Raw genomic sequence first — 19,447 nt, forward strand, 5'->3', positions numbered from 1 at the left:
CGCGAAGATGTAAAGACACACAAATATACACACGTACAAAATCAGACTTTTAATAAGTATATGATATGATTGCAAGATTAATCAACTGTAAAAGTAGACACAGAGACTGTTGGCACCTCGAGTAAATAAAGTGCTAGAGTAACTCTGCAGGTCAGGCAGCATCTGTGGAGGGAATGGACAGATGATGGTTTGGGTTGTGTTCTTTCTTCAGATGAGATCAGGCAGCTGAAAGCATGGATTCGGTAGAGGAGAGGTCCATTTGCAAGTGAGGGAGAGGCCTGGAGCTGTAGGAGCGACTGAGAATGTAGGGCTTAGAGGGAGAGTTGTTGCGAGGTGGTAGATGGAGTGTTGGTACCTTAGATCCTGGTTGGGCCAAAATTGCAAGTTTTGGAAACAGCTGGAAATCAAGATGTAGGCAAGATGCAGACAAAAGTAGAGGGGTTGTGTTTCATTTGCACATGGAGGCCATATCTTCAGAACAGAATAGTAGACATGTTTCTACATGTAGAAAGGTTTTAGTTCTAGTCTCTTTATTTGAGGTGTTAAATAACTCAAGACTGGAGGTAAAATCGTTTGGTCAAAGGGTTACAATTCACACTTCAAGGGCAGTACGTGCAAAGGCTGAATATTTAAGGCTGAGGTGGAGAGATATTTGCTATGCAAGGAAGTTGAAAGCTCACCAGAAGTGGATAAAATGCAGAGTTGATAATTCAATCAGATCAGCCACAACCATATTAAATTTTGGAGCATGCTTAAGGGTCCAAGTGCCATATTCCTGCTTGCAATTCAAATGTTTTTGTGAGTAGCATTGAACTGGTTACAAATTTTAAAGATTCTTAGCAAAGAGGATTTCCAAGTACAGCTGTGAAAGCCACCACTTTCAACGGAACTACAACACCAAAGGGAAATGCATTTACAATTGCAATGAAGTCTGGTTGCCTCCTCAGATGGGAAATCCTTACACACCATCAAGTTTGATATAGATTTTTATTAAATGTACTTTGGATAACAAACTTTGTTTACAATAGAAATGTTCCAGTTGGCGCTGCTTCGAGGCGGGATACATCAGACGTTGTAAACCAAAAATTCTGATAAGACAAGCACCATTGATAAAAAAAAATGCAAATAGAATATCATTCCAATTAAATATCCAAGCACCTTCGTGCTTTCCGTCAAACATACAAGGCCACAAACAATGTGATAGTGCATGCTTTATACCCAACCTCAGTATGCAGATGTTCAAAATTAAAAATCAGCATAAAGGGCGAGTGAACAAAACCAACAGGAATTGTTGACGGACAATCAAAAGCCACTTCAATTGGTCACAATGAGGACTACAGCAAGAGTTTTAAAACTGCCTTCTTTCAAAAGAAACAATCTACGAGAGGAGCTCAAGATAGAACTAAACAAGTTGTGACCAACAGTTCAACTAAAAAAAAACAAAAAAACGAGGACATCAACTTTAACAGAAATTTTCTGCAGAAACACAAGCTTTGAATGAAATTATTTGCAAAAAGAATTTACTACATTCACACATTCCAACTCATTTTTTTAAAACAGGGAAGTTTGGTCGGAAGTTCCTTATGCCCATTAGACTTTGCTAAGATTCAAAAGTTTGAGCAGTAAAGTGTAAGTTATAAACAAGGCAGTTCCTCACAATAACCAAACATATGCTTTCTGAACCATAATCAGTATATTTTTTGATAAAATATCAAAATGGGAGTGTTTAATCAAACGTAGCATATTCTTTTACAGATAAATTCTTGATTAAAAAAAAAACTTAAGAGTACAATGATGCTAGACCATACAAAGAAAAATATTAATTTCACCCCCATCAGCAGCCCAACGCACATTTAAGGAACAATAAACAGTAATATCACCGAGAGAGTTTAGGTACTAGACCTAGTACAGAAAAGGAAGCACAATCATCTGAATGGACATAGAGGTTCCAGACTCTGCTTGTTAGTCATCTGTCATGGCCTACCTGATAACAGGTTAAAAGCCAAAACTTCATGGAGGCACCACTTGGAGTCAATGCCCTTCCAAGCAGGACTGGAGATAAAGTTCAAACCAGGGTTTACCCCGCTGTTGCTTTGCATGCCCCGCTGCATGTGAGATCCTCTGCTGCGACACAACTCAAGACACTGCAGCAAGGAAAGCCGTTTCACGGTTCTTGCTGCGGTTTGTGTTGGTTTTACCTGAGTGGAAGCAAGATGCAAGTTGAGCCGGCCTTACAGCAGCACAAATGCACGCAAGGCAGTAGCATTACAACAGCAGGGCTTAACCTCAGCAGCCTCCTTTCTTCGAAATGTCCACACCTGATCGTTTTGTTATATCCATAGTTGTGAACACCTACAAATAAAACAATTAGTAAATTGAAAAACGATCAAGAATCCCTTGCAAAAAGTTTAATAATTTAATCCTATATATATTCAGATATGGATAGGAAAGTCATGGGCCAAATGCACACAATTGGGACTGGCCCAGAATGCCAATTTGCTCAGTATGCGACAGGTTTGGCTGTAGGGCCTGTTTCTGTGCTGTCTGACTCTATGGAAAAGTACCAGAGGGCTATTTGAGGGGGTACCAAATATAACGGACACACATATTGTTGAGCATGTACCAAGAATTTTTCATGGTCAGTTGCTGTCAGGGCCGAGTTGATTCACTAGTCAGACACACTTGGCTTTAATGTCATTATTAAGCAAGAAACAAGGACTCCACTTGGGAAAATGCCAATCTTGTGTTTGAACCGTGCTAATGTCTGTATCCTATGATTAAATGAAAATAGTCCACTCACACAACATGAGCATATGGGCACCATAAATCTACAGCCAGAAAATTTAAGAACTGCCATTTTCCAAATGCCCTTTTTTGCAGAATAGAACACGGGGAAAAGAATAAAGTAGAAGAAAAAGAACAAAGCATGAAGTGGTAAGTCTTACTTCAGCACAGGTTGGATGAATGCCAATCACACTGCTGAGCTGCTCTTTGGTCATGCCGCACTTCATCGCCGCACCAAAACCTTGAGTGATTTCACCAGCATTCGGACCAAGAATATGGAACCCCACCACCTTATTCTGTAACCAGAAGCAAAGCTAATTTGAGCATACTGAAGACGCACGACACATTTAAGGGGAGGAGATGGGAAGATGTGGCCAGTGGTTGGATCCCGTCTTCCCATCTCCTCCCCTTTTGGCTTTTCGCAGAGACTGCTCCCTCCGTAACTCCCTGGTAGATTCGTCCCTTCCCACCCAAACCACCCCCTCTCCTGGCACTTTCCCTTGCAACCGCAGGAAATGCTACACTTGTCGCTTTATCTCCCCCCTTGACTCCATTCAAGGACCCAAGCAGTCTTTCCATGTGCGGCAGAGGTTCACCTGCACCTCCTCCAACCTCATATATTGCATCCGCTGCTCTACATCGATGAGACAAAGCGTAGGCTTGGCGATCGTTTCGCCCAACACCTCCGCTCGGTTCACAATAACTAACCTGATCTCCCGGTGGCTCAGCTCAAATGTTTCCTTCTTAAACATTATCAACTCCCCCTCCCATTCCGAATCCGACCTTTCTGTCCTGGGCCTCCTCCATGGCCAGAGTGAGGCCCACCATAAATTGGAGGAGCAGCACCTCATATTTTGCTTGGGGAGTTTATACCCCAGCTGTATGAACATTGACTTCTCCAATTTCAGGAAGTCCCTGCTTTCTCCTTCTTTCCCTCCCCTTCCCAGCTCTCCCACAGCCCACTGTCACCGCCTCTTCCTTTCTCCTTCCCGCCCCCCCAACCCTCACATCAGTCTGAAGGGTCTCGACCCAAAACGTGGCCTATTTCCTTCACTCCATAGATGCTGTCTCACCCACTGAGTTTCTCCAGCATTGTCTACCTTCAATTTTCCAGCATCTGCAATTCCTTCTTAAACATTATTAAAAAAAACTAGTATCTTACTGCTATAGGATAACACACAAGTCAATACATTTAAATACTGTAAAATATGGGCCACCTTTGGGCCACCAAGTCCATGCCAACCATTGATCTCCATTTTCATTAGTTCCATGTTATCCCACTTTCTCATTCCCCCCAACCCCCCTGCACACCAGGGTCAATTTACAAAGGGCCAATTAACTTACAAACCAGCAGTTGAGATGTGGGAGAAAATCAGAGGAATTCCACACAGTTACAGGAAAAACATGCAAACTGCATAGACTGCACTAGAGGTCAGGATCAAACCTGGGGTTCTGGCTCCACTGCGCACTGTGCTAGGCTTTATTAGTGGAAAGAGTTAACATTTCCAAGTTGATTACTCTTAATTAGAATTAGAAGACATTTTAAATTTGCACTATTTGCTGATCTTTTGTTCTAGTTTACATGAATGCTGTAAATCACAGATTAATCCAGGTGATATCTAGTGTTCACTTTGCAATTAATCACAATTTCATAAAAGACCTATAGCTGCTGTAACACAGATGGGCCAAGCGCTGTTCCCACATTTAATGTCTGCGTCACACCCTGAGCCACCAGATAAGTAGAAAGTAGCCAGGATCCTTCCACCAAACTTTTCCGTGAAAGGCCCCAAGTTCAATAACTAAGTTGAAAGGTTGTCGATGAGGATCAGATTGGGCGAAACCACACAGAAAGTCCTAGCTTTCTTAGTTTTCAGGGATGTTATGTTGAGGCTCTATACGGCTCTATGAGGCGGGTAAGGCCACATTTGGAATATTGCGAGGATTTTGGGCACCATATCTGAGGAAGGATGTGCTGGCTCTGGAGAGGATCCAGAGGAGGTTTACAAGAATGATACCAGGAATGAATAGGTTAACCTATGATGAGCATTTGTCAGCACTAGGCCTGTACTCGCTGGAGTTTAGAAGAATGAGGGGGGACCTAATTGAAACGTACAGAATGGTGAAAGGCTTGGCTGGAGTGGATGTGGAGAGGATGCTTCCACTAGTTGGAGAGTCTAGGACTAGAGGTCATAGCCTCAGAATTAAAGGATGTTCTTTTAGGAAGGAGATGAGGAGAAATTTATTTAGTCAGAGGGTGGCGAATCTGTGGAATTCTTTGCCACAGAAGGCTGTGGAGGCAGTCAGTGGATAATTTTAAGGCAGAGATAGATTCTTGATTAGTATAGGTGTCAGAGGTTGAGGAGAAGGCAGGAGAATGCGGTTAGGAGGGAGAGATAGATCAGCAATGATTGAATGGCTGAGTAGATTTGATGGTCCGAATGGCCTAATTCTACTTCTATTCCTTACAATCTCAGACTTGGAGATACCTGGAGAGTCAATTATTATCCACAAAATAATAGTGCAGTTGATACATCTTGGCAGAACTCGTACAAAACCACTCCTTGCAGCATTCCTGCTAAATTCGGTTCGAAACAACAATGTTATGGCATCTACATGTGAATAACAAAGGAGCAATTGATGTGTTTAAAGAGCCTAAAGCAAATGCCATAAATTCCCACATATTCTGGAGAATGTCAAGCAATTATAGGTAGACTTACATTTTCCAGCTTTGAGCAAATCACCTTGCCATAACAAGTATTCTTATCTTTTCCTGTTATGGTCCATTCTAATGGCAAGAAGAAACTATGGTACACCTGAAATGTGAAAAAGTAGATAGAAGACATGTAAATAGGAAACAGTAATTCTCCAACTTCTCTGCATTTAATACCTGACCTGTTTAAATGCCACACTTTGCATAAAGCAGCAATAGATAAAATTCCGCTATCGGTCAGTGACAATGTCTACATCCAGAGTTAAAATTTGCATATTTCCTAATAATATCGAACTATTCTTTACTTGCACTATGCAGATTGTACCATTCTGCTGTTGTGCACTCATTTGATCCAGACCCGAACGTTGCCCATCCATTCCCTCCACAGATGCTGCCTGACCCACGGAGTTTCTCCAGCACTTTGTTTTGCTCAAGACTCCCAACATCTGCAGCTTCATTGCCGTATCTATCATTATCATGTACGCTGTTTATTCTGTGAGCTTCTTGCAAACAAGGAATTTGTTTAAGAAACTAACAACTCCGCACTGCAGGTGGAGGGCGAGAGAATCTTTCTGGCAGTCAGCATGATCTCTTCTCACAACTCCTCTCTCTTCTCCCCCCAGGGGACACAGCCTGTGCCATCAATCCATATTGTTGTCAAGAATCTCCCCACACATTCTATTACCGACAAGATTAACAAGACTAGCCAACCATTTGAATACAGTGCCCTCCATAATGTTTGGTACAAAGGCCCATCATTTATTTATTTGCCTCTGTACTCCACAATGTGAGATTTGGAATAGAAAAAAATCACATGTGGTTAAAGTGCACATTGTCAGATTTTATTAAAGGCCAGTTTTATGCATTTTGGTTTCACCATGTAGAAATTACAGCTGTGTTTATACATAATCCCCCCAAAAAAAATTATTATGGTACCCTGAAATGAGGGGACTGTGTATTTAACATTGCTGTAATTTCTACATGGTGAAACCAAAATTAATAAAAATGGCCTTTATTAAAATCTGACAATATGCACTTTAACCACATGTGATTTTTTTTCTATTACAAATCTCAAATTGTGGAGTACAGAGGCAAATAAATAAATGATGTGTCTTTGTCCCAACCATTATGGAGGGCACGGTACAACACCAGTTAAGAGCATGTCACAAAAGATATCTTGTATATTGACAAGCACACACAACTCGTAGGAAACACGGGTGACACTCTTTCACACAATATCCACCAGCACACTACTAAAAGGAAATATTCCACATGCATTTTAACTCTTTTTCACCAGATAAAAGTTCATCACAATTCATACTGAGCTAGATGTCCAACAGATCAAGCCCTAGGCTGCATTTCATTGGTGCTCAAAGTACTACAATTAACGCCAGAAGGAAACAATAACTAAATTCCCTTCCTGTTCAATAGTGTTTTCAATGCAAATTCAGAGCACAGGTCATTTCAGGATGGAATATTATTGGAAAACCTTCATGAATTCGCTCTATGGCACACAAATATTTTCCAACTGTAGGTCATGACATTATGAATTATATTCTTACCCAGTTACAATCACCAACTGAAACAGCATCGAACTGGGCCATTATGGAATCCACCCTTGCGGAGGTATTCTGTTGCCAGCCCCGTTTTGTTCTGGCCTTCACTAGCTTTTAGTCTGAAGAAAGGTTCCAACCTGAAACATCACCTATTCTTTTTCTACAGGGAAGCTGCCTGACCCACTGCTTTACTCCAGCATTGTGTCTAGCTTCAGTATAAACCAGCGTCTGTAGTTCCTTCCTACTTATTTTGTGTGCTCCAAAGCACAAGCTCCTCAAGGTATGCCTACTTTGAAGAAATTCTCCGTCGTTAGCATATATTCCACAGCCAATAATGGGCCATTATGGACTCGGCCCTTCCTGAGGTCATCTGTTGCCAGCCGCTTTGTTCTGGCCATCTCTATCTTTCAATCTGAAGAAGGGTTACGACTTGAAACATCACCTATTCCCTTTCTCCAGAGATATGGCCCGACGCGTAGTTACCACAGCATTTTGTGTCTATCTTCAGCATCAAGCATTGCCAGCTTAAATGGAAAGATTTGCACCACTCGTGTCAGCTATGATTGTTTCAAACAAAGTGTCCAAACACCTTCTTTTGATGCTTAAAACCGCCATCGCTGTATCCCTCACATCAACTCTGAGGATTAGTGGCCTGGAATATGTTCAGAAACCCCATATACAGCAGCTAAAGAACAAGGCAGGCATATTACCACTTACCTTCTTTCCGAAAGCTATCCCATAACAAAGGATGAGCGCTATAGGCTTTCACAATACACTGACTGCTTTTAGAAACATTTGAAAAGTCAGCCCTTGCTCACTGGGCTAAAGTTCCAAAGCTGGATGTGAGCTGAATGACGTTGTTAGAAGTGCAACCAAACATCCCACTGATCAGGATTTACAGCTGCAAGGGGCATATGATGTTGGCTCCAATTTTAACTGGCTTGTATCTTTTAACTAGCAGTATTGAGCAAGACACCCAGATTGTCACACAAGAGCCCATGAGAAAATGAATTAATTCAGAAATGAACTGTGTTCCTACCTCGATATGTGCGTCTCCATAAAGTGTTTTAGCGTTTTCCTCAGATAGCCCACAACATCCATACTCCAAAGGTGTAAAGACAGTTGTGCATACATTAATATAGTCACACTGAAAATGAATAAGCAGAAATCATGCACTACACGCCACAATTCAGTACATTTCTAGTTAAATAGTAAGAGCAATATATAAGTTACATGGATATGCATGGAATCAAGACATAGGGATCATGTGCAGGCATAGGAGATTACGTGAACCTGACATCATGTACAGCATGGTCATAGTGGGCCGAAGGTCCTCTTCCTGTGCTTTACTATTCCATTGTCCAAGTTGCAATTTTGCCGATATCTACAATAATCTAACAAAATATTTAGAAATCCCACAAGGTAATGTTTGCCACGGTTTGCTACAATTTGCTGGGGCCAAGTCTGAAGAAGGGTCTAGACCTGAAACATCATTTGTCCATTTCCGTACACAGCTATTGCTAGACCCTCTGAGTTCCTCCAGCACTTTTTTTTCCCACTCAAGACTCTAGTATCTGCAGTCTCACGCCCTCAGCCTCCATGCTCCCTTTCATCTTAACTGCTTCACTGGAATATTTACTATACCATGTAACACCCCAAAAAAGTGAATCAAGAGTTGGGCTATGCATAGAAATTTTCCTTGCTCCCGCCGGCACAAGGAACAGAACATTGAAAGCGCACACCGCCAACTCAGGAACAGCTTCTTCCAATCTGTTATTAGGCTTCTGAACAGTCCTTTCATACGCTGGGGTATTGTCCGATGCACCTCCACCCCACTGAGGACATTGGTCTCTGGAACTGGTGCGCTACAATGTTGAGAACTATATTCTGCACTCTATCTTCCCCTTTGCTCTACCTATTGTACTTGAGTTTGAACTGATTGCATCTGTGTGGATAGACAAAATGCTGGCGTAACTCAGCGGGATAGCCAGCATCTCTGGAGAGAAGGAATGGGTGATGTTTCGGGTCGAGACCCTTCTTCAGACTGTGTAATACCACTAAGTGATACCACCATTGTACCATTTTGTGTGGTATAGCTGATGTGTTTGGATAGCATACAAAACAAAACTTTTCACGGTACCTCGGTAGATATGACAGTAATAAACGTTAAGCAAATATTTAATAGTCTGGAAAAACTGCCAAACCAAAGTTCTGAGCAATGGATTATCAGTGTTTACTGATAATGCATATATATTAACTATTTATATTTTGTTTGGACTTTAAAAGAGCTTGTCAAATGGGTAGCTTCACCCCATCCAGCTACTGTCCCCTCCCACAAACAGCGGCTCAAGGGCCTTAACTCAATTCACTGGTGCCTCACCCAGGCCAATGTCAGTCTGGTAATGTGCCAGATGAAAAGTTTAATTCGTTCCACTGCATTCACAGTCCAAAGTCGTGCACCTCCAGTATTAGTGGAATCTCCTTTGCCTCCCCACCCCTACACATCACCAGTGGTTCCTCTGCCATCACAGGCAGCATCTACCCCCATGCTCTTGAATTTCCTCACAAACCTCACCAATTCCCTTTCGCATAATGCCATTTAAAAAAAAAGTGTTCACTAAAAATTGATCATCAAAATGTTGATATTACAATATCTACTTCCGTGAAATGTTGTGGATTTTACAAAGTATCAACCATGTATCATTGGACAAGGAACTGTTCTTGACCCGCTTTTCCTTCTGTCCCAAGAGGAGTAAAAATTAAATTGATTGAAAGATACAGCGTGGAAATAGACCCTTCGGTCCACCAAGACCGATCACCCATTCACACTAGTTCTATGATATCCCACTTTTGCATCCACTCACTACATACTTGGGGCAATTTACAGAGGCCACACATCTTTGGGAAGTGGGTGAAAGCAGAGCCACCGAAGGAAACAGTCACAGGGAGAACGTGCAAACTCCACATAGACAGCATCGAAGGTCAGAATCGAACCCAGATCTCTGGCACTGTGAGTCAGCAGCTCTACCAACTGTGCCACTGAGTTCCCCTAAAAGGCTTTCACCACCTCAGAAATTTATGGTTGAGGAAGCTATTCACCCGCTGCGTCGATGTCTCCTTTCTCTCAGAATCTCAGGCTGATTGAGCTCAGAGACGGGATGGTAAATGAGCATTGGGACAGCAGTGTAAAGTATGCAGATTCTGCATTGACAGTACAGGAATATCACAAATCAAGCCAGCATCTTACCTTGAGTGAAGCACCCTTGTAGAGTCTGCGTGCCAGTAGCTTTCCAGCTTGAACAGCAACAGGGGTCAGTTCCAATTTGCCATCAATAACATCCCCAATACCATAAATGTATGGCACATTGGTCCTTTCTTCACTGTCCACCAAGATTTTCCCATTTCTGACAAAAATTAAAACTTAATGTAACCAAACTTTCAAAAATTAGATGTAACCAAAAGTATAAAAATACTATACTTAAAAATCCTCATTCCTCAATTCCAAAATTAAAGAGATTTTAAGATATAGAACTTTATTTAACAACAAGTTAACAAATTGCAATTATTTTTTCAAAATGTTTGCTATCATTTGCTAAAGTTATATGGCAAAGAATAATTACCCTGAATAAATTAGCAGTCAGAAAGAAACACTGTTCAAAGAAAAGCTCAACAGAAAATCACATGCTCTCAGCAGGTTCTTCCGCTGTATTTTTTACTGCAGTAGAATTATAGGCAGACATCCACATAACAAATAAAAAGATGGAACTTCCTGGGCAAAGGTCAGTATACAAAAACTGTTTTTATATTCACAAATTCTCCAAAAGTTTCCTTGAACCAAGAGCATTCAGTGGAAACATATTTACAATTTAATGATTTCTTATATTTCCATTCATGTACTTTCTCCCCATCCTGCCCCCACCCCCGCTTACATCCCGCCTCCACCAAGATACATTCATAGCAAGGCAATCAAGGAGCCAGTAACAAACTGGAAGTGAGTGGGTCAGGCAATATTTTGTGGGGGGGGAAAATGGACAGGCAACGTTTTGTGTTGGGACCCTTCTTCAGAATGGTGATGGGTCATGACCCAAAACATCAGTCAGTCCATTTCCCTCCACAGATGCTGCCTAAGCTTCTTCCGTGCTTTGTTTTTTGTTCAAAACTCCAACATCTGCAGTCTAAGCAATCAGGAGTTCAGGACATTGAGGAGTTCATAAGCCAACTCCTACACTATTTTTGATCTTAATATGATCGACGAATAAAAGATTTGGGGAACATGGGCATTATTGATAAGGCCAGCATTTAGTCCATCTCTAATTGCCCTTGAAGGTAGGTGTTGATTGACTTTTTCCATGAACCACTGCAGGAAGAATTTCTGAATTTAGGCTCAACAATAACAAAAGAATGAAATGTATTTTTAAGCAGAATATTGTGTAACTGGAGAGAAAATATAGATAGAAACATAGAAAATAGGTGTAGGAGTAAGCCATTCGGCCCTTCAAGCCAGCACCGACTGTTCAATGTGATCATGACTGCTCATCCAGAATCAGTACCCCGTTCCTGCTTTCTGCCCGTATCCCTTGATTCTGATAGCCCCAAGAGCTATATCTAACTCTCTTGAATACATTCAGTGAATTGGCTACCACTGCCTTCTAGGACAGAGAATTCCACAGATTAACAACTCTCTAGGTGAAAAAGCGTTTCCTCATCTCAGTCTTAAATGGCCTACCCCTTATTATTCTTAAACTGTGACCCCCTGATTATGGACTCCCCCAATATCAGGAATTTTTTTCCTGCATCTAGCCTGTCTAATACCTTAATAATTGTATGTTTCAATAAGATCCCCCCTCATCCATCTACAATGCCCTCCATAATGTTTGAGACAAAGACCCATCATTTATTTAGCAAGGTGAGGGAGGGATTGGGGAGGAGGAGAGGAGAAAGAAGAGGGAGGGTGAAGAGGTGCGTGAGAGTGCTGGGGATGATGGGAAATGAGCCGCACCTGCACAGTTGGGGCTATGGGTGAGTGGTGGAATATTGCCTGGGGGAACAGTTGCTTTGGGACCTCCCATGTGACAGGGACCCAGCAGGGCCCACTTTGTCTAGTTTATATTAACACTTTGGATGTAAATATAGGTGAAGTGACCAGTATGTTTTGCAGATGACACCGAAAGTGATGGTATAGAGGACACTAACGATGATTATTTATGGTTAAAAGGGGATCTGCATCAATGGGCTGATGGAGTATAATCCAGATAAGGAGTATTGTAATACAGAGACACCCAAGTGTGCAGATACGTAGTTCCATGAAGGAGGCAACACAGGTGAATAGGTGGTAAAGGAAGAGTCTGCTTGCCTTGGCAATTGGAATGATATGTTAGCATTCATAGCAAAAGGATTTGAGTATAGGAGGAGGGAGGTTCTACTGCAGTTGTACAGGGTATTGGTGAGACCACACCTGGAGTATTGCGTACAATTTTGGTCTCCTAATCTGAGGAAAGACATTCTTGCCATAGAGGGAGTACAGAGAAGGTTCACCAGACTGATTCCAGGGATGTCAGGACTTTCATATGAAGAAAGACTGGATAGACTCGGCTTGTACTCGCTAGAATTTAGAAGATTGAGGGGGGATCTTATAGAAACTTACAAAATTCTTAAGGGGTTGGACAGGCTAGGTGCAGGAAGATTGTTCCCGATGTTGGGGAAGTCCAGAACAAGGGGTCACAGTTTAAGGATAAGGGGGAAATCTTTTAGGACCGAGATGAGAAAAACATTTTTCACACAGAGAGTGGTGAACCTCTGGAATTCTCTGCCACAGAAGGTAGTTGAGGCCAGTTCATGGGCTATATTTAAGGGGGAGTTAGATGTGGCCCTTGTGGCTAAAGGGGAGAAGGCAGGTACAGAATACCGAGTTGGATGATCAGCCATGATCATATTGAATGGCGGTGCAGGCTCGAAGGGCCGAATGGCCTACTCCTGCACCTATTTTCGATGTTTCTATGCCTTCACTGGTCTGGGTAATGTGTACAGGAATTGGAATATGTTACAGCTGTGTAAAGTGTTCATAAGGCCAAATTTGGAATATTGTGCACAGTTCTAGTCCCCCTGCTGCCTGGGTGACTAGAACAGCATACAGTAAACTACAATGGGTGTAGAAAAGATTTACAAGGATAATCAGATCTGGAACGATTGAGCTGCAAGAAGAGGCTAGATAGCCTGTGTACTTTGTCCATGGAGTGTAGGATGCAGAGGGGTGACCGTATAAAGGTAAATTCAATCATGAGAGGCATAGAAAAGAGTGACACACAGTATTTTCCCCAGACTGAGGGGTCTAAATTGTATTGTATTGTATTGTATTCAAATTTATTGTCATTGTCTCAGTTAGAGACAACGAAATGAATTTCCCTTACAGGCAGTATCATAAAAATAAAAATAAAAATAAATAAATAATAATAAATAATAAAACATATTAAAAATAAAATAGAATTTTAAAAAAAAGCACAAACACTGAAACTCCACGACACAACATAACACAGTGGCACCAAGGTGAGGAAGGCACCATAGTCCAGCCAGCCTCCCCTCCGTTCTTCCCAGATGTTCACTCGTGGTCGAGGCCTTCCTAGCACCCGCAGTCGCCGCCCCGGGCGGGCCGATGTTCAGGCCCTCACGCCGGGCTGGTGGAACGCCGACGCCGAACCCCGACGGTGAACATCCTCCTCCTCAGCGGCCCGGACCTCCTGATCAGCCGCCTCCCACAGCCGGAGTCCGCAGCTCCCGAGTCCGCAGCTCCCGAGTCCGCAGCTCCCGAGTCCGCAGCTCCCGAGTCCGCAGCTCCACGAGTCCGCAGCGGCCGAGCCGGGCAGAGTCGCAGGACCCCGCGCTGTCCATCAGCGCCGCCCGCGTTGGGAGCTCCGCAAACCGCAGCTCCATGATGTTGGTGCCGCAGGTCCAGCACTCCGGGCTCCAGACGGCGATCCCTGGTAGAACCTGGAGCTCTGGTCGATCCCGGCAGGAAAGTCCACACCAATCCAGTAGGTAGGCCGCTGGGGGGTGGGGGGGCGAGGACGCGACTCGAATAATAGTCGCGTCTTCACCAGGAAGCGGCTGAAGGACGGTATCCCCCGCACCGTACCCTCTTCCCCCACATCAAAACACAAAAAACCCACAAAAAAACACACTTTTACATAACTAAATAAACAAAAAAACAAAAAGATACCGGGCTGTAGGTGGAGGCTGCTGGCACCAGCGCCACCGGAAGTACAACACTAAAATTAGAGACCATAGATTTAGTGGGAGAAGGGAAAAAGTGACCCAAGGGGCAACCTTTCAGAAGGTGGCATGAGCATGGAACAAGCTGTCAGAAGAAGCAGGCACAAATAGAACATTTAAACTTCACTTAGACAGGTACAAAATTAGGAAAGGTTTGGAGGGATACAGGCCAGGCGCAGGCAACTGGGACAGAGCAAACTGCAACACATCTTGTACAAGGTCAACAAACATTCCAGTTGCCAGGTAGGCACTTGCAACTGAACAAATGAATCACATTTGTCACTCTCCAGTCCTCTAGCACCACTCCTTTACCCAACCCATCTACAATTTCTACTCCCAGAGCACCAATCTAGACTGAGTGATACCTGCTTTAAGCAGTCAATCTTTCTCATACTCTCCCCCCCTCAGCAATTTTCACTATATATCCTGACCATCTTCCCAAACACCACCTTTACATTGAAATAATGAATTCACTGCACTCTTCCACCATAAAAACTGTTACCATGTACTCAATATATATTCACCATTGCCCATTGCTTTTATGTGGAATTCTCTTTTCTAGTCCACAATTACCTCAACCTCCCTCATAACTCACAGATGTATATAAGTGTTAGGGTTCTCCGTCATATCACCTACTAGCCTATTTGCATTTGCCTTTTGCCCTCATTTTCTTTTCCATTTCTCCTGAGGTTTCTACGGTCATGGCACCTTTGATCCATGACATCAGACCCATAACTTTCAATTGGGAAATTGATTGTAAGAATACAGCACAGAGGTCACGCCAACCATCAATCACTCATTCACACACTAGTTCCACGTTATCTAATCCACTTCCTACACACAAGGGGACAATTTACAGAGAGCCAATTAACCTCGCAAACCCACATGTCTTTAGGATGTGGGAATAAATGGGAGCAATCAGAGGAAACCCAAGCGGTCACAGAGGGAACATGTAAACTCCACAGACAGTACCAGGATCGAACCCAGGTCTTTGGCACTGTGAGGCAGCGGTTCTACCAGCTGCCTCACCCCAAACTCATCTGTTTGTGAACTATGTTTAAGAAGGAACTGCAGATGCTGGAAAATCGAAGGTAGACAAAAATGCTGGAGAAACTCAGGGCGAGGCAGCATCTATGGAGCGAAGGAAATAGGCAACGTTTCGGGTCGAAACCCTTCTTCAGACTTGGCACATGTTGGGTGCCAGTATGTAGCATTAGAACAATATGATGTCATTAGGTTCAGGAATGACCCGTAACCACCATGTTAAATTAGTTCAGATGATACTACGAGGCAGACACAGACCTGCACAATTCTTGGCAGTTATCCCAAAACTAAGCGTTCTGCAGATTAAGCAACTTAAGCAGCAATAACTGGAACACCGCCAGGCTGTAAACCACCAGCAGCACACCTCGTCGGATTTGAAACAGCTGCAGGAGAAGCTTTAATTGTGCAGGAAAAAGCCAGCTGGGCCCAAGGGAAGACATTGATCTCCACGTGCAAGTCCCACAAACAAACTTCACCCTTCCAGCTGGATGTTTTTCCAGTACAAGTTGGATTGTGTTCAAGTTAAAAACTGCCAATTCATTCCCTCACAACACCTCTGCCAAAAGCACAGCAATGTTATCAAGAAAATATCCAAATACAGTGTGGAAGATTTTGGCATGAGTCATTCCAACTTAAGAGATCCATTACTAAGGGAGAATATCACAGTTTAACATTGCAGTGATAATGGAAATCCAGTGAAAATGGAAATAGGAAAAAAAGCATGAAAAAAGATCAGAAATGATGATGGTTTAGTTAGACCCAGTGCTTTTTATGCGAGTCTCTGATATTATGTCACACCGGCACCTCTAAAAATGTTAGACGCCTTCAAGGTGTTTTCCAGCCAAAGGACACATATTTTTTAAATTGTGAATTTGGTACCTTTTTGTAGAAGAAATAAGCCCTGTTAATACCCTACATCGTTGGAAATGCATCCGGTTTATCGATTCAAGCGTTTGTTTGCCCATTTTTTTTAAAAGAAGGGAATAATGAAAGAAAGTCAGCACAATTACATCAGACCCATCACAATTTCCTGCACAATGAAAATAAGTACTCGTGTTTGAGTAAGGGTGGGGGAGACAGCCTACCTGGGGGCAGCGACAGCGGCCGGGCCTCTGGCACAGAGACCGTTCCTGTTGCTCAGAAGGGTAAGGAAAACAAGAGGAGGGCAATTGTAATAGGGGACTCTATAGTCAGGGGGTCGGATAGGCGATTCTGTGGACGCAGACAGGAGACCCGGATGGTAGTTTGCCTCCCTGGTGCCAGGGTCAGGGATGTGTCTGAACGTGTCCAAGAAATCCTGAAATGGGAGGGAGAGGAGCCTGAGGTTGTGGTGCATATAGGTACCAACGACATAGGTAAAAAAAGAGAAGAGGTCCTGAAAGAAGAATTTAGGGAGTTAGGTAGAGAGTTAAGGAGAAAGACTGGAAAGGTAACAATCTCAGGATTACTGCCTGTGCCACGCGACAGTGAGAGTAGGAATGGAGCGAGGTGGAGGATAAATGCGTGGATGAGAGACTGGTGCAGTGGGTATGGATTCAAGTTTCTGGATCATTGGGACCTCTTTTGGGGAAGGTGCGACCTGTACAGAAAGGACGGGTTGCACTTGAACTCAAGGGGGACCAATATCCTGGCGGGGAGATTTGCAAAGGCTACTGGGGAGACTTTAAACTAGTATGGTTGGGGGGAGGGACTCAAATTGGGAAAGCTAGCAGTCAGTGTGTGAAGCAGGGGGCAGAGAATGGTAGCACTCTGACCCAGAATGTAGGGGAGAGAGAAGAAAAAGAAAATAATCAGAGAATAAGAGAGGGTGGGTTTCTTTAATGTGTATATTTTAATGCTAGGAGCATTGTAAGAAAAGTGGATGAACTTAGAGCCTGGATTGACACCTGGAAGTATGATGTTGTGGCGATCAGTGAAACATGGTTGCAGGAGGGCTGTGATTGGAAACTAAATATTCCAGGATTTCATTGCTTCAGGTGTGATAGAATTGGAGGGGCAAGAGGTGGAGGTGTTGCATTACTTATCAGGGAAGATATTACAGCAGTGCTTTGGCAGGATAGATTAGAGGGCTCGTCTAGGGAGGCTATTTGGGTGGAACTGAGAAATGGGAAAGGGGTAGCAACACTTATAGGGGTGTATTATAGACCACCAAATGGGGAGCGAGAATTGGAAGAGCAAATATGTAAGGAGATTGCAGATATTAGTAGTAAGCACAAGGTAGTGATTGTGGGAGATTTCAATTTTCCACACATAGACTGGGAAACACATTCTGTAAATGGGCTGGATGGGTTGGAGTTTGTAAAATGTGTGCAGGATAGTTTTTTGCAACAATACATAGAAGTACCTACTAGAGAAGGGGCGGTACTGGACCTCCTGTTAGGAAATTAGATGGGTCAGGTGGCAGAGGTATGCGTTGGGGAACAGTTCGGGTCCAGTGATCACAATACCATTAGTTTCAATATAATTATGGAGAGGGACAAAACTGGACCTAGGGTTGAGATTTTTGATTGGAGAAAGGCTAACTTTGAGGAGATGCGAAAGGATTTAAAAGGAGTAAATTGGGACAGTTTGTTTTATGGGAAAGATGTGGAAGAGAAATGGAGTACATTTAAAGGTGAAATTTTAAGAGTACAGAATCTTTATGTCCCTGTTCCGTTGAAAGGAAATCGTAAAAATTGTAAAGAGCCATGGTTTTCAAGGGAAATTGGACACTTGGTTCGGAAAAAGAGGGAGACCTACAATAGTTATAGGCAGCATGGAGTAAATGAGGTGCTTGAGGAGTATAAAGAATGTAAAAAGAATCTTAAGAAAGAAATTAGAAAAGCTAAAAGAAGATATGAGGTTGCTTTGGCAAGTAAGGTAAAAGTAAATCCGAAGGGTTTCTACCGCTATATTAATAGCAAAAGGATAACGAGGGATAAAATTGGTCCATTAGAGAGTCAGAGTGGCCAACTATCTGCAGAGCCAAAAGAGATGGGGGAGATATTGAACAGTTTCTTTTCTTCGGTATTCACCAAGGAGAAGGATATTGAATTATGTGAGGTAAGGGAAACAAGTAGAGTAGCTATGGAAACTATGAGGATCAAAGAAGAGGAAGTACTGACACTTTTGAGAAATATAAAAGTGGATAAGTCTCCAGGTCCGGACAGGATATTCCCTAGGACATTGAGGGAAGTTAGTGTAGAAATAGCAGGGGCTATGGCAGAAATATTTCAAATGTCATTAGAAACGGGAATAGTGCCGGAGGATTGGCGTACTGCGCATGTTGTTCCATTGTTTAAAAAGGGGTCTAAGAGTAAACCTAGCAATTATAGACCTGTTAGTTTGACGTCAGTGGTGGGCAAATTAATGGAAAGAATACTTAGAGATAATATATATAAGCATCTGGATAAACAGGGTCTGATTAGGAACAGTCAACATGGATTTGTGCCTGGAAGGTCATGTTTAACTAATCTTCTTGAATTTTTTGAAGATGTTACTCGGGAAATTGATGAGGGTAAAGCAGTGGATGTTGTGTATATGGACTTCAGTAAGGCCTTTGACAAGGTTCCTCATGGAAGGTTGGTTAAGAAGGTTCAATGGTTGGGTTTTAATGGTGGAGTAGCAAGATGGATTCAACAGTGGCTGAATGGGAGATGCCAGAGAGTAATGGTGGATGGTTGTTTGTCAGGTTGGAGGCCAGTGACGAGTGGGGTGCCACAGGGATCTGTGTTGGGTCCACTGTTGTTTGTCATGTACATCAATGATCTGGACGATGGCGTGGTAAATTGGATTAGTAAGTATGCAGATGATACTAAGATAGGTGGGGTTGCGGGTAATGAAGTAGAGTTTCAAAGTCTACAGAGAGATTTATGCCAGTTGGAAGAGTGGGCTGAAAGATGGCAGATGGAGTTTAATGCTGATAAGTGTGAGGTGCTACATCTTGGCAGGACAAATCAAAATAGGACGTACATGGTAAATGGTAGGGAATTGAAGAATGTAGGTGAACAGAGGGATCTGGGAATAACTGTGCACAGTTCCCTGAAAGTGGAATCTCATGTAGATAGGGTGGTAAAGAAAGCTTTTGGTGTGCTGGCCTTTATAAATC

At 42.9% G+C, this 19,447-nt stretch overlaps 1 protein-coding gene across 1 annotated transcript in view; it reads right to left on the reverse strand.

Moving 5' to 3' along the window:
• Positions 1–968: 968 nt before the first annotated feature.
• txnrd3 (thioredoxin reductase 3) overlaps positions 969–19,447 on the reverse strand; it is a 46,822-nt gene continuing 28,343 nt past the window's right edge. The window contains exons 13-17 of the mRNA XM_033036963.1: positions 10,298–10,454; positions 8,090–8,197; positions 5,502–5,597; positions 2,946–3,080; positions 969–2,352 (exon numbers count right to left, since the gene is read on the reverse strand). Of these exons, the coding sequence (XP_032892854.1) occupies positions 2,287–2,352; positions 2,946–3,080; positions 5,502–5,597; positions 8,090–8,197; positions 10,298–10,454 (562 nt within the window). The 3' untranslated portion in view covers positions 969–2,286. The remainder of the gene's footprint in view (positions 2,353–2,945; positions 3,081–5,501; positions 5,598–8,089; positions 8,198–10,297; positions 10,455–19,447) is intronic.

This window comes from Amblyraja radiata, chromosome 18 (assembly GCF_010909765.2).
Source record: "Amblyraja radiata isolate CabotCenter1 chromosome 18, sAmbRad1.1.pri, whole genome shotgun sequence".
Lineage (NCBI taxonomy): Eukaryota > Metazoa > Chordata > Chondrichthyes > Rajiformes > Rajidae > Amblyraja > Amblyraja radiata.